The 22,162-nt window shown below is 40.4% G+C and overlaps 1 protein-coding gene across 2 annotated transcripts in view; it reads left to right on the top strand.

The window, feature by feature from the left end:
- Kif16b (kinesin family member 16B) overlaps positions 1–22,162 on the top strand; it is a 299,448-nt gene that overhangs the window by 21,321 nt on the left and 255,965 nt on the right. For both annotated transcript variants that reach the window (XM_029565752.1, XM_029565753.1), the window contains exons 4-11: positions 2,036–2,152; positions 4,387–4,484; positions 5,133–5,242; positions 9,982–10,124; positions 11,508–11,676; positions 11,839–11,970; positions 13,305–13,480; positions 19,627–19,692. In XM_029565752.1, the coding sequence (XP_029421612.1) occupies positions 2,036–2,152; positions 4,387–4,484; positions 5,133–5,242; positions 9,982–10,124; positions 11,508–11,676; positions 11,839–11,970; positions 13,305–13,480; positions 19,627–19,692 (1,011 nt within the window). The remainder of the gene's footprint in view (positions 1–2,035; positions 2,153–4,386; positions 4,485–5,132; positions 5,243–9,981; positions 10,125–11,507; positions 11,677–11,838; positions 11,971–13,304; positions 13,481–19,626; positions 19,693–22,162) is intronic.

Consider the following 22,162-nt stretch of genomic DNA (forward strand, 5'->3'; position numbering starts at 1 on the left):
TATTTAATTAATTAATTAATTTATTTATTTTACATCCACTTCCCAGATAGCACCCTCCCATAGCCTCCCTCCCCCGACTAGAGCCCTTATACTCTGATATCCCTGCTACTGACTGCTGTGTTATCGGAGTCCTAGGCAGAATTTTTATTGTGGAGTCCTTTGAATTTGGTTTGAATAGCATTTTCTGTGATTTTTATTTTATACCAGGTCAAACTAGGAGAACTGTGTCTTTGTTTATTCTCTTAAAAGTTTGTGGAGGGTCTTTTGCTTTTGGTTTAATCTGAGAGAACTGGAGGAATATTTGGATTTTTTTTTACTTATATTCCATTTGCAGTGGTAAAAATAAATTCAAACTAGTGGTCTGGGTCCCTGAGTTTCATTGGAGCTGCTGGTCTGGATCGTTAAGGCCCTGGGATTCCAGCTTTTGCTTCATAGAACTTTGGGGAGGGGTCCTTCCAGTTAGCATTAGGACTTTGTTAAGTTAGAGGGTGTGGATAGAAGGAAGATAATGAAGGCAAAATCCTCACTCTGCCATTCACTGGCAGCAGCTCAGGTCCCGAACTTCTCTGTTTCCTCATCTGAGGCCTAGTAGGCTTCTCCCCTTTGAATGAATATATGAACCTGTAGAAGTACCCAGTAAGTGTGACTGCTGTCATAGTTGGGCATTAAGTCATCAGAATTTGATAATTAAGATAAAAAAATGTGTGTAAAGCTGAAATGGGTATAAATTAACCCAGAATACATGAGCTTGGTTATTTGCAGAAGTGGTTCAGTTGAAATGGTAGTTTTTACTGATGAACCTGAGGAAACAGTGCAAACAGGATGGAGGAAGAAAGCCCAGGTCCATTTGTCTGGACTTTTGTTTTACTCTTGGATGCCAGCTGTGTTGTCAGCAGACTTTTCTTATGGTTAGGTGTATCTATATTGCAATCACTTGGGAGAATTTGCAATGTACTGACTCCTGGGCTCACATAGATTCATATTTCACTGGGCTATGACTGGGCTATTACTGGCCAGTGGGATTCTGGAGAGCTCATGAGGTGCTCTCATGGGCAGCGTAGCATAGGATCTCTTGTCCTCGGTAGTTTGGTAGAGTTGGTTTTCTGAGTCTCCTGATTTTGGCTCAGAGGGCATCAGCACTGTAGGAACTCCCACCTTGGCTGTGAACTAGATGCTGCTGCTCTTATTGAAGCACAGAGATGTTTGATGTGCCCTTGGTGTGCTGGGCTTAGAGGACATGAAGAACCCATCAGCAGATTTTTGGTTCATTCTTTCCCAGCTTGGTATAATTAGGGTGACCTCACATCTTCGTTTGTCTCATTTATATCAGTTGTCCTCCTGGAGCATTTGTGCCTCATCCTTTCACTCCTCAAATGGCAGTTATGTAATACATAGAACAGAAACTCAGGCTGCTGGAGATGTGACTCACTTCTTACAACTTATCTTCCCACTTTCTGTACAAGTGTCTGGACAAGTATCCAAATAGGTAAATGCATCTGGACCCTGTTGTAAGGTTGCCCAGCCCCTCCACCTCATCTGCATGAGACCCTCAGAGACTTAAATTGAGGAATTGTAGACCTGAGTAATGGAGGCTTTAGTTTGTCATGGTTCAGGCAATAGTTTCTGGTTACTATGATGTTTAGGTTTTGAATATTAATTTTTAGAAGCTCCTATGGAATGAATAGCTCTATATATCATGTAGTTATGAATCATCATGCTTTACAATCTTCTTTGCTTCCAGACACGATTGCCACTTTGCCTTGTTTACATTTTTATATTGCAGGAGCTGTTTATAACTTAGGTAGAAAAGAGAATGGGGCAGCTTTTTGCTTGTTGGGAAACTTTACTTTTGATTAAAAATTGGGGTGCATATATATTCTTTTGTTAAAAGCTCTGCAGTGATTTATTTTTATGCTGTAATCCCTGAAGATGAAAGTAGCATTCAAGAATATTGTCAACACTGCAGGGGCTTTTTATTAAAATCCATGATAACTATTTCCTTTGTGTGTGTTTATTTATTTATTTTTTCTTTCAGGTCTTCAAAACCCTGGGCACAGATGTCGTGAAATCTGCATTTGAAGGTTATAATGCTTGTGTCTTTGCATATGGGCAAACTGGATCCGGAAAGTCATACACTATGATGGGAAATTCTGTACGTTGTTTATATTGCATGGGAAGGAAATTTCTTATTATCTTTCTCTAGACTGATAGAATGATCTCTTATCTACTTGGTCTGCACGAACTTGCTTTTCATGTTCTGATCATTCTTTGGTAATAAGATAAAGCTTAGTAATAAGTTGAACTAAATTTCCTTTGAGAGATTTTAAATTAGAAATAGTTTTAAGTTTATAAGCATGAATAATGGATGCAAGTCCCAGTTCATTTTCTGCCTTTAAAGACCTTATAATCTTATCAAGAAAGTGTACTGGGCCCACAAGTAATTTATTCTTCTTTTCTGCCAACGTAACAGTTTGAATAAAATTACCAAAGTCTGTTCTTTAAAATTATTCAGAACATTTTTTTCCTAAGAAAAGTGTAAAAAGAAAAATCTAACTTTCTGATGGAAAGGTGTTACATAAATCCAGTAAAATACATTAAGAACTTGGAGTTACACAGCCCTTATACAGTGTAAATGGTTATAAACACAGCATGTATTGTTTAGTAATTAATCTATATACATTAACAGGAATCCATAATATATTTGCCCCAAAATATGAAAGGGTGAAATGTTGATATTAAAGTTGGGCATGGTGGCACACACTTGTGATCCTAGTCAGGAGGCTGATACAGGAGGATTACAAGTTTCAGGCCAGCCTGAGGACCTTAGGGAAACCTTGTCTCAAAAAAATAATGTTGGCGTTGGGAATGTAGCTTAGCGAGGGAATGCCTACACAGCATGCTCAAGCCCTGGTTGTATCTCCAGCAACAGTACGCACGCACGCACACACGCACGCATGCATGCACGCACACACATCCAAAGCAAGGAAAGAAAGAGAAAGCAAAAAAGGGAAGGGTCAGGACATAGGTAGTGCTTGCATATTCCTTCTGTCTCACGTTGCAGTAAAATGCTGTTCAATGACTGCCAAACCCGTGGCATGCATGTTCTGACTGTGGAGAGGCTGTGAGCAGCTGCAGAGCTCCCTGCCAGCATGCACGGTGGCATCTTCAAGTGCACGGTGCTTGGTATCCACTGAAGTAGGAGAACAGGTCTTTATAGGGACGTTATTTCAGTGCCTAGAACCTGCTTCTCAACCCAGACTTTACTTTTATACCAGAAGTACATTAGAATGAGCTAATCTGTGCAGCACAGTGCTGGAAGGTTGGGAGAAACAAGAGAGAGGGGAGAACAGAGCTCCTCAGCACTGCACCTTTAACTTTATCACTACTTCTCTCTTCTTGCTTTCCTACTGAACCTTAAAAAAAACTCTAAAATTGAAATTTACATGTCAGCTGCTATATATGTAAGTCATTCAGTGAAACTCTTCCAAATGACATGTGGTTTTCTCTGATCTCATAGGTAAGTATGGCTTTGGTACTCTTATTTATTTTAAAGAACAAAAAATATGGCAGAAGGCTCAGTTTTCCTTGATAACAATTTGCACTGATCAAATGATACAAACGGAAAAAAATATTCCTGAAAACAATGAGGATACTTCTGGCGTTCTTCGGGTGGGAGCTGAGTAGAGGTAGGAAGGGACTTGCCAAGGACACTTGTGCTCTGAGGTCTGGTTTCCTACAGAGAGCATTTTGCATGGTGCAAAATGCCAACTGAAGCAGATTAGTGACTGTTACATGCACATGGCATAATGATATGAGTGTTACTCCCACATTCCCAGGATGCTTCATGCCAACTGAAGCAGATTAGTGACTGTTACATGCACATGGCATAATGATATGGTGGATTCAAATCCTTTGTAAGAGAATCTGTGCAGGAATTTCTACAGCAAAGGAGGGGTGTGTTCCAAAGTTTAGTGTGCCACCTAAGACCTTGGGTCTTTGCAGTGTGTGTTCTCTTCCTGCTGTTCATTTTTTCTGCTTTGTCATTTAGCAGGTATTGTAAACATTTATCCTGTAGCTCTAAACTCTTTTCTGTGGTAGAGAATAAGTCTCCTTATCCTTGCAAGCCATTGTTTGACTGGTTAACAACTGATGAGCATACATTATCTAAATCCTAGCATGTAGAAATTAGAAGACTTTTATCTTTGCATTTCAGAGACTAGGAAGCAGCCCCAGGGGGACAAATAGGGTGTCCCAGGCCATTGGTGGGAGGACTAGGGCTGTTTTGGAAGCCCCTTGAGCTTAACTCCATTCTAACAAAATGTAACCTCAGTCACCATTTGATTCTAGTTTGAATGACAGCTGTGGCATCTTTCTTTCCTGTGGCAGGGTGATTTGGGCTTAATACCTCGGATCTGTGAAGCACTTTTCAGCCGGATAAATGAAACCACGAGATGGGATGAAGCGTCTTTCCGGACAGAAGTCAGGTAGGGCCATGACCTGAGTGATAGAGCTCAGAGGGTGTTCAGGCTGCTTGGGTTTGCATAGAGGTCCCCAGGAAACCCATAGATTTTTGAGGAATGAGTCTGCCTTTCCTGGCCTGTGCTTATATTAGTTGGGAATAAAGCTTAGAATGCTTGGGTACAATTTGGATAAGATATATGATAGCCTGGAGGGAAACTTTAGTATTCAGTTTTTATTTCAAATGGAGTCTCGTTCTTTTCACTGAATAACGTTTGTGCTTGCTCATTGTGATAGGATGACTTTAAATCTGACCGACATATCAGTCTGGGTACACAAAGCACCTTCTCCTTTTTGAAGCTGAGCCTGTATTGATTTTGCCTCTCCAGGGGTCTTCATCAGAGCTGTGTTGATTCTACTGCTCACAGCCACTGTCCCTCTGGTGACTGTGACTTTGGACAAGTTATTTCAAGCACATTAGACCTCCCTTGCCTAAGCTGTAAAATGGGGATAATAGAATTACCCACCTCTGGAGCCGTTGCAAGGATTTGATGAGATAACCTATGTAAAGTGTGCAGCAGAGATGTGTATGGCTGTTGTTTTTACAGATGCTGTGGTGGTTATTGTTAATGATTCAATGCTTTTCTAAATTTCATTCTGTTTAAAATTTGTAGCTACTTAGAAATTTATAACGAGCGTGTGAGAGACCTACTTAGGCGAAAGTCATCTAAAACCTTCAATTTAAGAGTCCGTGAACACCCAAAAGAAGGACCTTACGTTGAGGGTAAGAACGAAGTTCCATAGCCCTGTTCTCCCTTTTCTTTTGGAATTTTATTACAGTAAAAATGTAGGAGCTGTCGCTGCCCACTGTTCATTTTGTAATTCCATGCTTCACCAGGTGATGTTCGCTGATTTTTAAAAATATTTATTATTTTTATTTTATTTTATGTGTATGAGTATATGCCTGTGTGTATATAAGTGCACCCTTGTTGTACAATACCCACAGAGGTCAGAAGAGGGTGTCAGATCCTCTGAACTAGAGCCATGGACTGTTAGTAGCTGCCATGTGGGTACTGGAAACCAAACCTGGGTCCTCTGCAAGAGCAGCCAGTGCTCTTAACCACTTGACATCCTCTTCTGGACTCTGTGGGCATTACATGACACAGGTACTCTTACATTCATAGAGGTGAAATACTCATACACAAAATAAAGCTAAATAAATTAACTTTTTTAAGATTTTATTTTTGTTTTTAGATGTATGAGTGTTTTGCCTGCTTTTATATAAGTATACCATGTGTGTGCCTGGTACCTGAGGAGGCCAGGTGAAGGTGTCAGATGTCCTAGAACTGGAGTTAAGAATGGGTGTTCATTAGCTGCCATGTGGGTGCTGAGAACCAATCCTGCGTCCTCTGGAAGAGCAGTAAGTGCTCTTAACTGCTGAGCCATCTATCTAGCCCCATCGTTCACTGATTTTTGTGAGACCTGCCACTAGTTTCTTCTGGCTTTAAAAACCTTTCAGGAAATTTGTTTTCTAATATTCTTCAGCATTATAAGCATTTTCCCCCAAACTTGTCTCTCTCAGTGGTGCAATATTTTACTAGCATACTTTCACTAACCCTAGTGATAACAGGTGACTCTTGTCTGTGAGGAAGAGCTCTGACAGAATTTCCTGCTTGGTTCTCAGCATCTGTGTTGTGATGCACTAACTATAGTGGACTAGGTGTCTACCAGTACAGTGACAGGGAAGGGACTCGCAGACAGTGAATGAATTCACCATTTAACACCAGGATAGTAAAAATAGTTTATTGAGTACAGTACGACAGCCAGTAGGCTGGATAGTAGCTTGAGTACCATAGCAATAGGCTGTGTACTCATTTAGGAGTACATTTAAGATTAGGAAACATGCAGTTTCTTGGCATGTACTATACCATGTGAATGAGTACAGTCCAGATCAGCTTATGTACAGCCCTGAGAGGTTAGCATGAGCCTCTGTGCTCAGTTCTGCACTCTGGGCCATGCAATTAGGAGCCATGCAAATCTGGGTCATTTGAGTAAGGACAGTCCTGGGCACAGGGTTCTGAACTGTAGCTTTGTGGTGTTAAGTTACAGCATTCTGGCCCTAGCAGTTTGAGATTCCTAGGCCATGATTATGAAAGTTCCCTTTGGTGTCTTACTAATGACCTTCCCTCCATACTAACTGAGCAGGGTTAGTCATGGAGAATGTCACATGTACTATGGGGTAGAGAACTGGCCCTTGCCAGATATTTAAAGCTGACTGAGTATGATGTGTAATCTTGATTGTCGGCTCTATGGGATTTTGAATCACCATGGAAACAAATCTCTGGTCATGTCTACAAGGAATTATCTAAGGATTACAGTCATTGAGGTGGGAAGACTTCTCTCTGAATGTGGGTGACCTCATTTCATGGACTGTGGGTCCAGACTGAATAAAAAGGAGAAAGTGAGCTGAACACAGGCCTTCATTGCTCTCTGCCTCCTGACTGAGGAGGACACAATGAGACCAGTTTTTTCCTGCCCCTGCTATCTCCCCTGTCATGACTGACTGTAGCCTCTGGAACTGTGAGCCAGAATAACCCCCTCCTCTGCTTTAAGTTACTTTGCCAGGTATTTTTATCACAGCAGACAGAAAAGTATCTAATGCATTAGGTTTCTGGCCATGCTTGTGCTGATCTTGCTCTGCCTAGCGGGCTGAGTAACAGCTGGCCTGTAGGACTTGCTCATGGAAGCATGCTTTCACACAGCATTGAGTGTGAAGTGTTTCCTTGGTGACAAAAATGGAAAGGCCATGGGTTTGAAGATGTACCTCCTTTGGCTGCCTTTTAAAATCTTGAGGTCATCTCTGTACCAACAGGATCACATCTATATTTTCTTAAGTTTCCATTGCATTTTTACCTTATTTCCCCAGAGAAAGTTGCACAGCTGTGCAGTTAATGTGTACAGGGATGGGAGAGAGTGGGGTGGAATACCTATTATTTTTAATAGTTTCCAGTGTAACATGTGCCTTTATATTTTTCCTTTAATTACTATAGCGGATGTGAAAACATGTAAAAACTGATATATGAAGAGACACAGTAATTAAACAGGGTAAAGCATCAGTATCTGTTGACCTCAATACTTATGATCTTTATAAAATTTTAAATAGTGTATTATTCAGACTTTGGGGAGTATGGATTCTTAAGCTAAATGGAAGGGAAATGCAAATTGTCATTGCTCAAATTTCTGTGCAAAATAATTGGTCAACGAGTCAAAGATTTATACGTGAATATGAAATAATAACATGACCAGAAGACACTGTGGGCTAATTTCATTTCTGAAATTTGAAAGAAGGGTTTTTAAAAATTTGACTTAAAAATGCAGAAACCATAAAAGAAAATATACTAAATTTGAATGGTGAAAAATAAAGCTTCATACTTAAAGGAGACACTGAAAGTAAAGTAAAAAAGCTTAATTACAAAATGGGAAAATATTTCAGATAGAGTGCTGATTTCCTTCTTATATAAAGAGCTCTGTATTAGTTACTTTTGGGTTGCTGTGCTAAAGCCATTATAACCAAGGCAATTTATAGAGGAAAGAGTTTATTTGAGGTTGGGCTTCCAGAGGGAGAGTCCATAATGGCGGGAGAGGCATGACAGGAGGCAGCTAGAACAGGAAGCTGAGTACGCACATCTTTAAGTAGGCACATCAAGGGGGAGAGAAAGGGAGGGGGGGAGAGAGAGAGAGTGAGAGAGAGAGCGAGAGAGTGCAACTGGCAGGAAATGGGGCAAAGCTATGACCTTTCAAAGCCCACCCCCACAAACACCACCAGCAATTGGGGCCAAGTGTTCAAATATGTGAGCGTATGGGGGGCGTTTCTCATTAAAACTACCACAAGTTCGTATAAATTAATAAGGACAGATCCAGCAACCAGTAGAAACATGAACAGATAATGTGGATCAGCTGTTCGCAGAAGTAGAAATACTGATTATTTTTGTCTGTGTGGTGCTTGTGATTAAACCCAGGCTATTTGCATACAAGGTAAGTGCTCCACCAGTGTGCTATGCCTTAAGCTCCAAAGAGGAAGTCTCTATTTTTGTTTTTCTCATGGTATTAGGAATCAGACACAGGTCTCCTTGGAGCCTGCTTGGCAGGTGCTCTACCACTGAGCTATACCACCATCTCAAACTACTAATGATTTTTAAGTGGAAGAGAGAGTACTCACCCCCTCTGATCATGAGGGAAAAGCAAAATGAGACCTTCCCTCTGTGTAGCTGGCATAGAGTCTGACAAGCCCTCGTTCATGCCGCCGCTGCGTATCACTTGCCCCTCTGGAGGACAGTTTTGCAATGTATATCAGCATTTCAAGTAGCCTTTGATTTAGCAATTCTACATCCAAGAATTTATTTTGCAGAAACATTCCCACACATTTGAAAAGACCTATGTACGAAACATTTTAACAGTTGTTACTTGTAATTGGAAATAAAGTGTAAACAACCTCTGTAGTCTCAAGCGGATACTGGTTAAATTGGTTGTAATCTACACATACAGTCATTTCTTTGCAGTCTGAAAAATGAATACCAAGTCTCAACAGTTACAGACTATCCTTAGATATGTATAAAAAGCAGGATGCAAAACAATGTTTATGATATACTATTCTAAAAAAGTATTTTTGTGTGTGTGTGTGTGTGTGTGTGTGTGTGCGCGCGCGCGCGCGCGCATGTGCGGTGTGAGGATTGAGCACAGGGCCTCAAGCTGTACCACTGAGCTCCACTCCTAGCCGAGCGTTCTGTCATTTTCATGAAGGGAGAGAAGAGGTGGATTTATATATGTATAACTGCCTTAGTATGTTTGAATTTTTTCTGGAAGGACAGGAAGAAATTGATGGCATTTGGTTGACTGACAGAAGAGGAAGGAGAGAGTTAACTATAGGGGAGCCCTACATACTCTAACTTTTAACTTTGGAACCATTTGATGACTACCCCTCAAAAAAAAAAAAAAAAAAAGAACAGTAAATTTTTTTTTTTTCAGTCTTTTTGAAACGGTCTCCCTGTAGCTCCAGCTGGCCTGGAGCTCACTATGTAGACCAGGCTGGCCTTGAACTCACAGAGATCCTCCTGACTCTGCCTCCCAAGTGCTGGAACTACAGGCGTGTGCCACCACGCCCAGCTAGTAAATATTTTTTAAGCAGTTAAAAAAATATTTTGAGGATTTGCATGAGGGTAGTGCTTGCACATACCTTTCTCTGTGCCACCACTGTGGCCAAAGAGGTTGATGTTAATGGCTGACTTTTATTCTAGGTGCCCTGTGAATAGGATTTCTTACCAGATGAGTTAGCTGAGGCCAGTGAGCTTACCAACTTGTTTAGCTCTGAGTTTGTATTATAGACTGCCACACTGTAGAAACAGGATCTTTAAACTGATCCTCTGCAGGTGTGTCATCGTGTGTTACTCCTTAGAGGGAAGTTTCTTTTTCCTGTCCCTACATTAATGGGGAGATTTCTTCACCCTCTCTTTTTCTTCTGTCCAGATCTATCCAAGCATTTAGTACAGAATTACAGTGATGTAGAAGAGCTTATGGACGCAGGAAATATCAATCGTACCACTGCAGCAACTGGGATGAATGATGTCAGTAGCAGGTCTCACGCCATCTTCACCATCAACTTCACTCAGGTAAGGGCAGCTGTGGGGTTGAGGCTCCATCCCCGAGGTCTTTACTTGCTGATTACTACCAGCTGAGCACTGATCATTGTTGAACCAGGAGTATCAGTAAGCAAAGTGACTGTCATTTCCTTGTTAATTAGAATTGAACATGTGCTGTGTGCTGAGTTTTTTGGTGGTTACAGTCACTGTAATTTTAGATGACCTGATGTGTACCCCCAAGAAATATTTAGCAGCCTTCCACCTTGTTTCAGACATAAGAAAAACTTGCTCTGTGTCTAATTAAGCAAAAGTTTTCATTGTTGTAAGCTCTGTGGGAGATAATGGATTGTGAGCCAGAGCAGCTGGAAGCCAAGGTGAGTAACTGGTGCAGCACATTATCGCTCCACGGACTCACTGCCGTGTTGATTATGATTACAGTGATATTAAAGGACAGCGAACACTTAAAGTACTAATGTAAGAATTCATTATGATCAAGTGGGGGGACAGCATTGTGAGTGTGGGTGGGAGTGGCTGGGGGTGAGTAGTCTGCCACTGAGGCCAGGATGCCGCATGAATACAAAGCTGCAGAGTCTTCTTAAGGCTTCAGCTAGTGTTAGGAATTGAGGGTGTCTGTCCACACTGACATTGAACGCACCAGAAAAGGCCAGGCAGTGTTACAAGGCCAGCGAGCAGGAAAGTGAAGAGACTCCAAGGTGAAGTAGAAGATCTCCTGCATTCTTCTGTCTTGATCTTTTGCTAGAGCCTTGCTTTTATGAATTACATCAATTTATTGGCTTTCTGGTGGATGATATTAGGAAGTGACTGACTGGAGTTTCTAAGAGGCTTACATTCCATCAAAATCTATTCATTTTAATATTTTTTACATTTGGCTCAAAATGTAAAACATAGGCTAGAAGTTTATAAAATAAAGTTCTGATAGGATTCAGAAGCACGATAATATACTTAATATTCACATTTAAAAATGTGGAATAATGTTTCACTAAATAGGATCAAATGATGTTTTACATAATTTCCTGTTAGTCAAGTGTTGAAGAACTTTTGGGCTGGAAAGTTGGCGCTTCCAGAAGTGAATGAAGCTAATTACTTGTTCCTCTTAGGGCCTGGTTTCATATTCTGCCACACTCTGAGCCAATAGGGCTCTGTCCAGAATGACAGTGGGGTGAGAAATGGAGAGGTTCTTGAGAGAGTGCAAGAGTTTCATGTGATAGACATCTGCTGTATCAAATTTAATTTTGGAAGTTCTTATAATCACTATGAAGGCCAGAGTAGCAAAATGAACAAAACTCTAGTTGGAGAGATGTCAGTGGGGAATGTAAAGTAATTGGGATTCAGGTCATAAACAACATCAGGCCCTTGGTACCTCATCAGCTTTACTTTTATGTCCTTCCACAGGCGAAATTTGATGCCGAAATGCCATGTGAAACTGTGAGCAAGATCCACCTGGTCGATCTTGCTGGAAGTGAGCGTGCAGATGCCACCGGTGCCACCGGGGTCAGGCTGAAAGAAGGGGGCAATATAAACAAGTCCCTTGTGACTCTGGGAAATGTCATTTCTGCCTTAGGTAGGCTTCAGTCACTCCTTCCTTCTCTTCTTCCTCGGCACTGTTATTACCATTGAGCAAGCATGCTGGATGTTTTATTACAGACTGAGGCAACATGGTCAAGGTTGGAGAAAACAGACACTTCTGTAATGATCTTTCTCCTTGTTCCCTTCTTCCCTGCAGCTGATTTATCTCAGGATGCAGCCAATCCTCTTGTGAAGAAGAAGCAAGTTTTTGTGCCTTACAGGGATTCTGTTTTGACGTGGCTGTTGAAAGATAGCCTTGGCGGAAACTCTAAGACCATCATGATTGCCAGTAAGAGCTTAAGTTATATTTCTGGGCGTCAGTGTTTCCTGTGAATTAAGTGTATGGATTTTTTTTTTAATTTTTAATTTTTTTATCTGTATGAGTGTATTGCCTGCATGTATGTGAATGCACCCGTGTCTTGCAATGCTGCAGAGGTCAGAAGAGGGGTTTGGAGTCCCCTGGAACTGGAGTTAAGGACGGTTCGTAGCCACCATGTGGGTGCTGGGAATCGAACCTGGGTCCTCTGCAAGAGCAGTCAGCGCTCTTGACCGCTGAGCCATCTCTCCAGCCCATTAAGTGTGTAGATTTTAAGTTGAAAGTGTTTCACTAGGATCACGCACACTTCCATATTAAAAAATGTTAGTGTTTTGAAGATCACAGAGTATAACTGGTCTGTAGTAGCCTACTAACAGTTCAGTAGACTTTCCTTGTAACAGAAGCTGTGATGACTTAAAGTACAATGCAGAAACTTTTCACCAGCTCATAGGAGACCAACTCTTATAGATAGCAAAAACAAAAATGAACCTCAGCCTTTTCTATTCAAAATAATAGGTACAGAATTTAAAATTATAAATTGAAAGGAAAAAAAATCAAGAATTTCAGCATTCTGAGAATAGCAATGTACTTTATTTCTCCAGTTGACTAGGTAGCTGACAGAAGAATTGAGAAGCGTATGTAGCACAGGAGATGTGGAGAAGGGAACTCGGGAACTCTTTCCTGCTTCCCTTTGATTTCTTTTCCCCTTCTTCCTTCTTTTCCCTTCTCCTGCTTTGCCCTCCTTGTATCCCCTGTCCTGAATTAACTTTTGATGTCAAGGGCACACCACTGTGTATTCACCCTAGTCTTAAGTTTTAGAAGTTTGGAGATGGTGGTGGGGTGCAGTGTAGAATTAACCAGAGCTCCTAGAAGGAAGGAATTAAGTAGTCTTCTGACTTTTGGAAAATTGCTGTGCTCTGGATTTTTTACAGATGGTGGATTTTACCAGACAATGCAAAGGTATTTTAATTCTTGCTAAATGTAGAGAGATACGCAGTCTTTCAATCTCATATGTTATCAGCTGAGCACACCCTTTACTTGGGGGGTAGCTCATATTTTATCCTAAAGAGTTTAGGTGGGTGAGTCTAGATTTGAGAAGAGCAAAACGACATTTAATTTGGTGCAGTGAACACCCTTTCCTATAAATCTTAGATAATTTTTAATATTCATTACAGTAGCAATGAATATTTAGTCTATCCAATGACCTGGGTTTAATCTGACTTTTAAATTACAAACCAGCTTTGTGTTAAATGAAACATGGAGTGCTAGATAAATTATAAATTATGTTTTGAATTCATTTTTCACAGCCATTTCACCTGCTGATGTCAATTATGGAGAAACCCTAAGTACTCTTCGCTATGCAAATAGAGCCAAAAACATCATCAACAAGCCTACCATTAATGAGGATGCCAACGTCAAACTCATCCGTGAGCTGCGAGCTGAAATAGCCAGGCTGAAAACACTGCTTGCTCAAGGGAATCAGGTTGGGTTTTTTCTGAGATTTATAGATAATTTTCTTTGAGTAATGACGTCTATTTCTAGATCTTAATGAGGCAATTATCTTGCGGTATTGATTTGAGTAAATAAGTACTAAGTAAAGCTTCAGCTGAGTTAGCCAGTCTCTACATCAGCATCCTATTGCCTTTGCATTCCTTATGCACTCTGGGTTTAAGATTTTTATCCACTAAACCTGAAATGATTAACCATCTAATAGTTATCAATTATGGATGGCAATTTAGCATGCAATAGGATTAGCAACATAATCTCCATTAGTGGAAAGAAATTGAGATGCTTAGGGTAATATTTAAAATTCTACACATGCATTTTATGACTATAAATGTATTTTAACAGAGTGAGGACTTGTTTGAACACCTTTCTGAGTCTCTGTCTCATTTTAGCCAGGTGACACAGTGACACCTGTGACATTATACCTGGGGCCTGGTTGGAGTACTGTCCCCTGGGGCCTTGCATGGTTGTTGAAATGACCTCGCTTCAGGAGCTTTTCAATTCCAGAGAAGAAGCGTGTGTCCTTTTGTTCCTCCCATTAAACGTCTCACAGTTTGTGCCATGCATATGCAGAGTTATGTTCTGTGAGGATTGGTGTGAGCTCTGTTCTGGAAGGCTTAGGTACTGCTGTGAAGGAAGGCCACTCTTGAGAGGAATCCAGGGATAGCTTTTTAAACTACTGAAGTTAGAAATAAAACGAAGGTACATTTCATCCTGTGTTCTTAGCCAACAGATGGATGTCTTAAGTCCATTATTAAAAGACTTATGTAAATGTGAAGTGCTCAGTGCTTTCCCTGTAGGAATGCGTGGCACTGACGAGTCTTGACAACCTGGAAATATTTTGAACTATGAAAATATTGGCAGCATGAAAACCTCAGAGTGAGTAAGCCTGGCAGTCCTTTCCCACAAGATGGAGGCCAGCAGTCGAACAGGAATCTCCACTGTGCTTAAAAACATCTCTGCCCACACTTTAGTTGGTGATAAAGCACTCCTGATGTGAAAGGACGTTATTGGCTGAATGTGAAATCATGACTTACAGAGTGGAGTGCAGACTATGATGCTCATTTTTATCACTGCTATTGGAATCCTTTGTCCATGTTTTTAAAAATACTTATCTAAAGTAAGCTTTAAAAATGATTACTATGTGAGGGAAAGCATTTGGAAAATTCTAGATGCACCTTCCTTCCTTTTATTTTATTTTTTGGTTTTTTTGAGACAGGGTCTCCCTGTAGCCCCAGCTGTCCTGGAACTCACTATGTAGACCATGCTGGCCTTGAACTCACAGAGATCTGCCTGCCTCTGCCTCCTGAGTACTTGGATTAAAGGTGTACACCACCACGCCCAGCCCGTCCTTTTATTTTTATTTTTATTATTTTATTTATTTATTTTTTGAATCAGGGTTTTCCTGTAGCCACAGCTGGTCTGCAACTAGATTTGTAGACCAGGCTGGTCTCCTCACAGAGATGGGATTTAAGGCATGTGTGACCATGCATAGCTAGATGCAGCATCTTATACTTTATTTTTTAAGAGAGTGAAACAAACAAACTCATCTGAAAGGACCCTTATCATACAGACAGAAAACTTTGTAAAAACTTTGAGTAATGTTTTCAAAGTGTTGCTTTTTTTTTTTCTTATTTTTTCATGAGTTAAGATTCCTGATGTAATTAAGGGAGTAATGTTTTACTATTTTAGAAATGAGGATAGAAAGTTTATTTGGAATGTATTTTGATAAATTTAACATCCATATTATAGTGAAAATGGGAGTCTAATTCAAAATAAATAATACTTGGAAGCTATAAATTGCTATGAGACAATACAAACATGTCCTAAATTAATTAAATTTGTGATGCTTAATGAAATAAACAGGTGTTCCTAAATGCTTATTAAAAGTCTCTGAATAAGGGACTGGGAAGATGGCTCAGTCAGTAAGGTGTTTGCCTCACAAGCATAGAGACCTGAGTATGGATCCCTAGTATCCACATAAAGTGCAAGATGTGATGACACATACATCTGTAATCCCAGCAATGGTGAGATTGATGGGGGCTGGAGACATGAAGATACCTAGAAGCTTGCAGGCCAGCTAGCCTGACCTACAGGTTGAAGTTCCAGGTTAATGAGAGACCACATCTCAAATAACAGATGTAGAAGGTGCCCAGGGACCAACAAGAGGTTGCCCTTTGAACTCTGCATGTATGAGTATACCTACCTACCTATACACACACACACACACACACACACACACACACACACACACAGCTTCACATTAAGCAGTGCTTAATATTGCTCTGGCAGTGGCCACATCTTGGGCCCCCTGAAGATCTTGACTATAAAGTAAATATATAAGCCAGTAACGGACATTCCTTTATCCCTAGAATATTCTACTCTGAATACTCTCATAGTTTATTGAGAATGTAAATTTTACTTGTATTTTTAGGATTATTTATTTGAGCGAAGATAAATAAAAACCAATTCTTATTTTTAGTAATTTTGTATATTGTCATTGAAGCTATCATGTGTCAAACTTTCAAAAACACAATATTATAAAACAGGAAGATTCTGATGTGTATTTGCTTCTGTTATATAGAAAAAAAATAATAGTTTATGTTTCCATAGGAAATTTTGCTGAAGTATTATATAAGTACAGAAAAGCTTCATGATGCATGTATAGGTGCATGAATTTTAGATGCTCAGTTCACCCATCTAACCTGCACACATCTTGAGAGACAGCATTACCAGCATCCCAGAAGCTGCCCTTAGTGCCTCTTTCCAGGAACCATTCTCTCATTTCCTCAAGGGACTTAGAGAGGCGGGAACCACTCTTCTGACTTAAGAGGCAGAGCTTTTGGTTTTGCCTGCTTTTGTTTTTTACCTAAGTGGAATCTTGAAGTATGAATTCTTGTGATCTGATGTCTTTAGTTTCTGCACTCTTTGTGAGGTTCATCCATGTTGCATGGAGATATGAACCCACTTACTTTTATAGGTTGCATTTGAAACCTATATTCCATCATACAGATGTGCCTAGTTTATCTGTCCATTGACTTCTGATATTTTGGCAAAGATATTGATGTTTCTGAGAGGTTTATGACTAAAAGGAAGTATCCAATCATATTTGTAGTTTCAGTATATACTGCCAAACAATTTTAATTTAAAAGTACTTACATCAGGATTTGTTTCTCTATCAGTGTATGACAGTGCCAGTTTAGCCTATGCAGATCCCTGCCCACCCTGGGTGCTGTCCATTTATCACTGTAACCATTTGGATTCAAGTCTGCCAGTATTACAGAGTGATTTGTCTTGCACTTCTCAGATGACTAGGGAAGTTGGCATTTGGCTATCTTTTCTTACCAAGTCTTTATTTTATTGCCTTTGGACATATTTTTAGGTATTTTGACTTTTAATTTGGGAGAGAGAGAATGTCTTGATTCCCTCATCTTTCATGACTATATCTGGAGAAAAGCACACTAAGCAAAATAGAAATGAAATAAACAAAAAGTTAGGTAGCAAGGAAAACAGTGAGGAGAAAGGGTGGAGGTGGTGCGAACTTATTTTTACAGTCAGGGCTAATGGTAAGTTTTCAGTGACAGAAGTGCAGTTGTGAGGAGACTTTTAAGATGGATGCATGAGACACTGAAAAGCCCAGGTAGATGACGTCTGTGGGAATGGGCAGTCCTATCAGTTAGCCCACAGAGAAAGAGGGCAGCACAGAAACAGCAATTTATTGAGCTCAAGACAAGATCACTTTGTCAGGATGGAGAATACAGTTCTCAATTAAAATCAGATATGACATCAGCTTTCATGAAGGAAAAAACAAAACAATTGGTAACTAGCAGAAGACAGAGCCTCACATGTAGCACAGAGTGCTCATTCTGTGAGAACTCAGGTAGACAGAGTCGAGAGAGGGTATAGCAAGTGCACATAACATCATGACTGTTGGCTCTGATCAACATGGCACAAACCAGCAAGGAGGCTGCATCTCAGGCTACTGAAAAGAGCATAAGTAAAAACATCACAACCCAACAGGAAAGTGAAGAAAGAATGTGAGTACAACTTATAGGAAGTTTCAAATGGCTCCCTGAACATGTGCAAACTATGCTCCATATAGTAAATGTCATTGATGATACCGCATCTCCGCAAGAGTGGGAGGTACGAGCTGGTTATTGATATTACTGCTGCACTTGAGACAGAGTTACTCTTGGTTCAGTAATACGTGAACTTACTCTCAGTGCTATTTAATCCTGAACCATTATCTTCTAAACAGACACCTTGCAAGGAATAATTGACAATGGCTTACTTTTATCAGTACTTTCTTTTACAAGGGCTTAAGTAGGCCTTTCTTTACATAGGCTTCAAAATAATTTTGCAAAAGAGCTGCTGGATGTAATGGCATTTTGTGTGGGTGATTCATTTGACCATCATCTACTACACTGACGAGGATGTAGGGGTACTTCAGCTATGATTAATTTTGTAAAATTATCCATGTTATGTAGGGCTCACTAACTGAGGAATTGTCAGCTCCTTATTAGCAATGCAGTCTTAGTAACGTCTGCCACTTTCATTTCTTCAATGAAAAATATGTGTGAAGTACCTATTGTCTGCATGTAGGACAGCATGCTAGGTGCAGTGACATGATGTACTGATGGGCCTCTCCCTAGGTTAACCTTTGTATAAAAGTGGGATGTCAGCTATGTAATCGCACACCATCTATAATGATAAAAATAACCCCAGTTGGTGACTTTCATCCCGGTTAGGAAGGACTATAGGTGTTTAGATGGCAACCTGGAAGCTACAGTTTTGTGTTCCTCGAGACAGGAATTCCTGTGACTAGGAAAGTCCCTTGCAAGGCCTTTGGAGGATGTACCCCTGGTGTGTCACTGGACATTTTCTGTTGTGCCACACATACCCATGTGAATCTCTACCCTACTTGTGGGCGGCTAGAGGACCACTGTGGAGACTGCAGGCTCTCACAACTGAATGGGTCTCTTGTGCTTCCTCACTGGCGGCTCTGCCCTCTGTTGAGTGCAGAGGCCCAGCGTGGCCCAGTCATCTTGTTAGACTGAGTGTTTACCAAGCCTAAGGAGATCTCAACTGTAGCTGCTGTGGTTTGAATAGAAAATGAGAGGTAAATAGGCAAACCATGCTGCTACTCTAGGAAACACAACTTGTCAGTTACAAAAGAATTGCATAGATGGCTTATGAATTCCTCTCCCAGGAATTTATTCTGTTGATAAGACAAGGTGTACTGGAGGCAGCTGGTATGAGGATAGTCACTGTAATGATGCTGGTAAAGCAAATGATTAGAAAAGCCTATATTTACATCACTAGGAAAGCGGCATCAGAAATGGCATGGTGCCACACACTGGAATGAATACCAAGCAATGGAAATGGAATTGTTCAAAACAAAATACATGATTCCACCAAATCAAGGAAGAGTGATTGTATGGGTGGGTAGTAGACTCTCTGTTTGCATCCTGTGACATGTCAGGCAGTGAGAGAAGCAGACAGAATAGGAGCACCTGACTTCCTGGCTCAGTTACTAGAAGAGCCACCAAAGCCCCAGGCTGTGTACTTATCCTTCCCCTTCTAACCTGATTTTGGTGTTTATCTCTCTCACTCCTATCTCTGCCTTTCTGCAGCATGGGTAAGGAGATGAATGCAGGTTGTAGCATAGCCAGGCCACATACTGGATACCATCAGCAAGTGAAGACAGATAATTTTATCTGCATATCTCAATGTGGATAAACCTCAAAAGCCTACTGAGCAAGACTCGAACATCTTTTTGAATTTTGTTCTTTGTGCACATCCATACAAACGGTTCCTTAAAACCATAGGAATTTGGATGGTATTTGATTTCATGAAATGCCACTGTTACAGCCTTTGCTTTGCTGATTTATATTGCAAATATCAGTTTAGGACCCATGATGCCCTGGGTTTGGAAATCATTATGTATGTATTCCATGGATTAGAGACTTAATGATGTTTAATAATTTGGGGTGTTATGTGTGGAATTACTTTTTGCTACTATTTAGTAGATTTTTTTGGAATTTTTGGTAATTTGGGGAAACCATTTTGCTGTATATCACTTCTGTTTATTAATTACTGATGTCTTTATGATTTAAATTATAGATTGCCCTCTTGGACTCCCCTACAGCTTTAAGTATGGAGGAAAAACTTCACCAGAATGAAGCAAGAGTAAGTGATAGTTGGAGGTTTTTTTTATAAAAAATCTTAAATATTATTGTCATTGTTCGGGGGGCATTGTTATTTTGGGAGGCATCGTTATTGTTATTGTTATTGTTATTGTTTTATTGATTTTCTGTAGACCTACATGGCCTGGAATTGCTCTGTAGACTAGTCTGGCCTCAAACTCAAAAGAGGTCCACCTGCCTCTGCCTCCCAGATGCTGGGATTAAAGGCGTGTACTTGAACTTGGCTACTTATAATTTTTTTTTTTAAGTTTGTGCTTTTTACTAATCAAGACTGTCATCAAGATTTAATACTTGTGCTTTTCCACTGATTGGAACACATTTTCTTCATTGCATGTAATCCCTGCCCCAACCGCATGGGCATTCCCCCCTTTTCATTTTTAAGGTAGGGTTTCATTGTGTAGCTTAGCCTGGCCTTGAATTAGCGGTGTTCCTCTCTCAGCCTTCTGAGTGCTGGGATTAAAGGAATGTGTCACCACACCTGGTTGGTGATCATTCTTCAAGATGCACAATCATTGGCTTTTTATGTCTTGCACATATTCTTTGTGAGCTAGTACACAGGCTTTGAGGGGCACATATTGAGTCACTGCAGTTAGGGTCATAGGCAGGCCTCGGGAGCCACCCAGCCAGCAATGCAGGCTGGGGTCTAGGAAGAGAAGCTGCTGTGCTTAACATTTAAGAGACAGCAGTGGTTCCAACAGCTTAGCCATTAGGGCTGTTTAGCTTTCTGGCACCCCATCTTTGTTTTTAGTGAGCTATATAGCACTCAGGGACTGAGAGCACTCTGGGTCAGGTTTTAGTTTAGCCAGATGGATGTGAGACACGTAGGATGCAGCAATGAGGACCAGATTATTATTATATTTTTTAACATCCTTGGGGAAAGAGAAACATTAAGAGTTTTAGTCTATATTCTTGGTAGTGCTAAATCAGTAAAAAAAAAAAAAAAATCAGTGCTAGTCCAAAAAAAGAGGTCTGTTGATAGAAACTTGAGAATTGGTAGTATGGGAGGTTTAAATTGAGTTGTACTTAAGAACTTGATACTTTTCTGGATAATTATGTTGCTTAATAGCTGATAACATTAGCAAAGACATTCTTTTTTAAAGTCTATTTTCTTATGAACCTTTATATTTTAGTGTCTCAAATTCTAAGTGCTACGAAATGTCTGGGATTAGTTGTTTATCAACTTTAGTTTGCCAGGGATACCTGGCAAGTTAATAGAAACGTGTGAACATTTGAATTGAATGCATATGCATACTCTAATATTCTGCCCAGCTTTTTGAATTGCTTGCCACCTGCTTCACTATGTAGCTCATTCTCCATCACATTGTCAGAGCTGTATCTCAGACTTGCGTTGTTGTTAATGTTTTAAATGGAGATTATTTGATTTAAACATAAGGATAAATCCAAGGCATACTTATAACTCTTTTAAAGCTAAGGTTATTTGATTGAACTTGAAAAGGATGGATTGATGGACCTGCCTTTTTTCATTGAGGATGTGTCTGCTGGTAGAAGGCACCGTCATTTGCTGAATGCTTTGTGTTCCCAGATAAATTGCCAGTGAGCATCTACTCACTGGTTAGCTAAATTAGAAAATCCAATATGCCACTCTTTTTTCTTCTTTGTGGGAAGAGAAGGTATAAGAATTTCCCCTCTCTGAAAGATATTTTTAAAATAAAAAGTCCCAATATCCACACCATTCATTGTTGTCCTATGAAGGATCCTAGGGTATGATTGATTTCTAACAATCACTGCAGCTTTATCAAACCATTGGAGACCAGCAGGAAGTGAAGTTAGGGAGGCCCCTTCACTCCCGTGTCTTCCCAAATACCTAGTGAAAGAAGAAACGCTATTTTAAAAAGTAACTTAGAGCCCCATCGTTGTACTTGTGGTAACTTGAGTGAAATGAATGGCTACTGACTGTGGCTTGCTAAGACAGGTTTATTTTCTCCTTTCCTTGTCAGCAGTACACTTTTCTTTAGTTGAGGTTGCTGGCATGCATTCTTCTTCCAGTAACTGCTTCAAGGGGTACGTGGAGAGTGGCTTTCCCTTAGTGGGATGCAGCAGGTGCATGCCTGCTACCACAGTGGCCTGAAAGGTAGGGGCTCCTGGATGGGGAGGCTTAGGGGAGATGGTTTCTGCTGTGTGGGAGTGAGGAGGCAGCTGGGTGACAGGCATGGAAATTCCCTGACAGTCAGCTGTTCCCTTCCTGAGTTACTGGTTTAGTTTGGCTGTCTTCTTTTCCAGTCTATTCTTTTTCCCAGCATCTCAATTCAGGCATCACTTTTTTGTTTCTCAATGAATTAATCATGAAGATCATCTAAAAAGTTTTCTGGAACTAGCAGAAAACTTCATTAGGTTTGAGAATCTTACTAACTGGGCCACATTCAACTATTGGAGCCATTTCCTTCCCTGAGTTATAACCCACTGGAAAAACCTGATTTTTATCAAACTTTTTT

Source organism: Nannospalax galili, unplaced genomic scaffold (genome assembly GCF_000622305.1).
Source record: "Nannospalax galili isolate Female #2095 unplaced genomic scaffold, S.galili_v1.0 scaffold1118, whole genome shotgun sequence".
Classification (NCBI taxonomy): Eukaryota; Metazoa; Chordata; class Mammalia; order Rodentia; family Spalacidae; genus Nannospalax; species Nannospalax galili.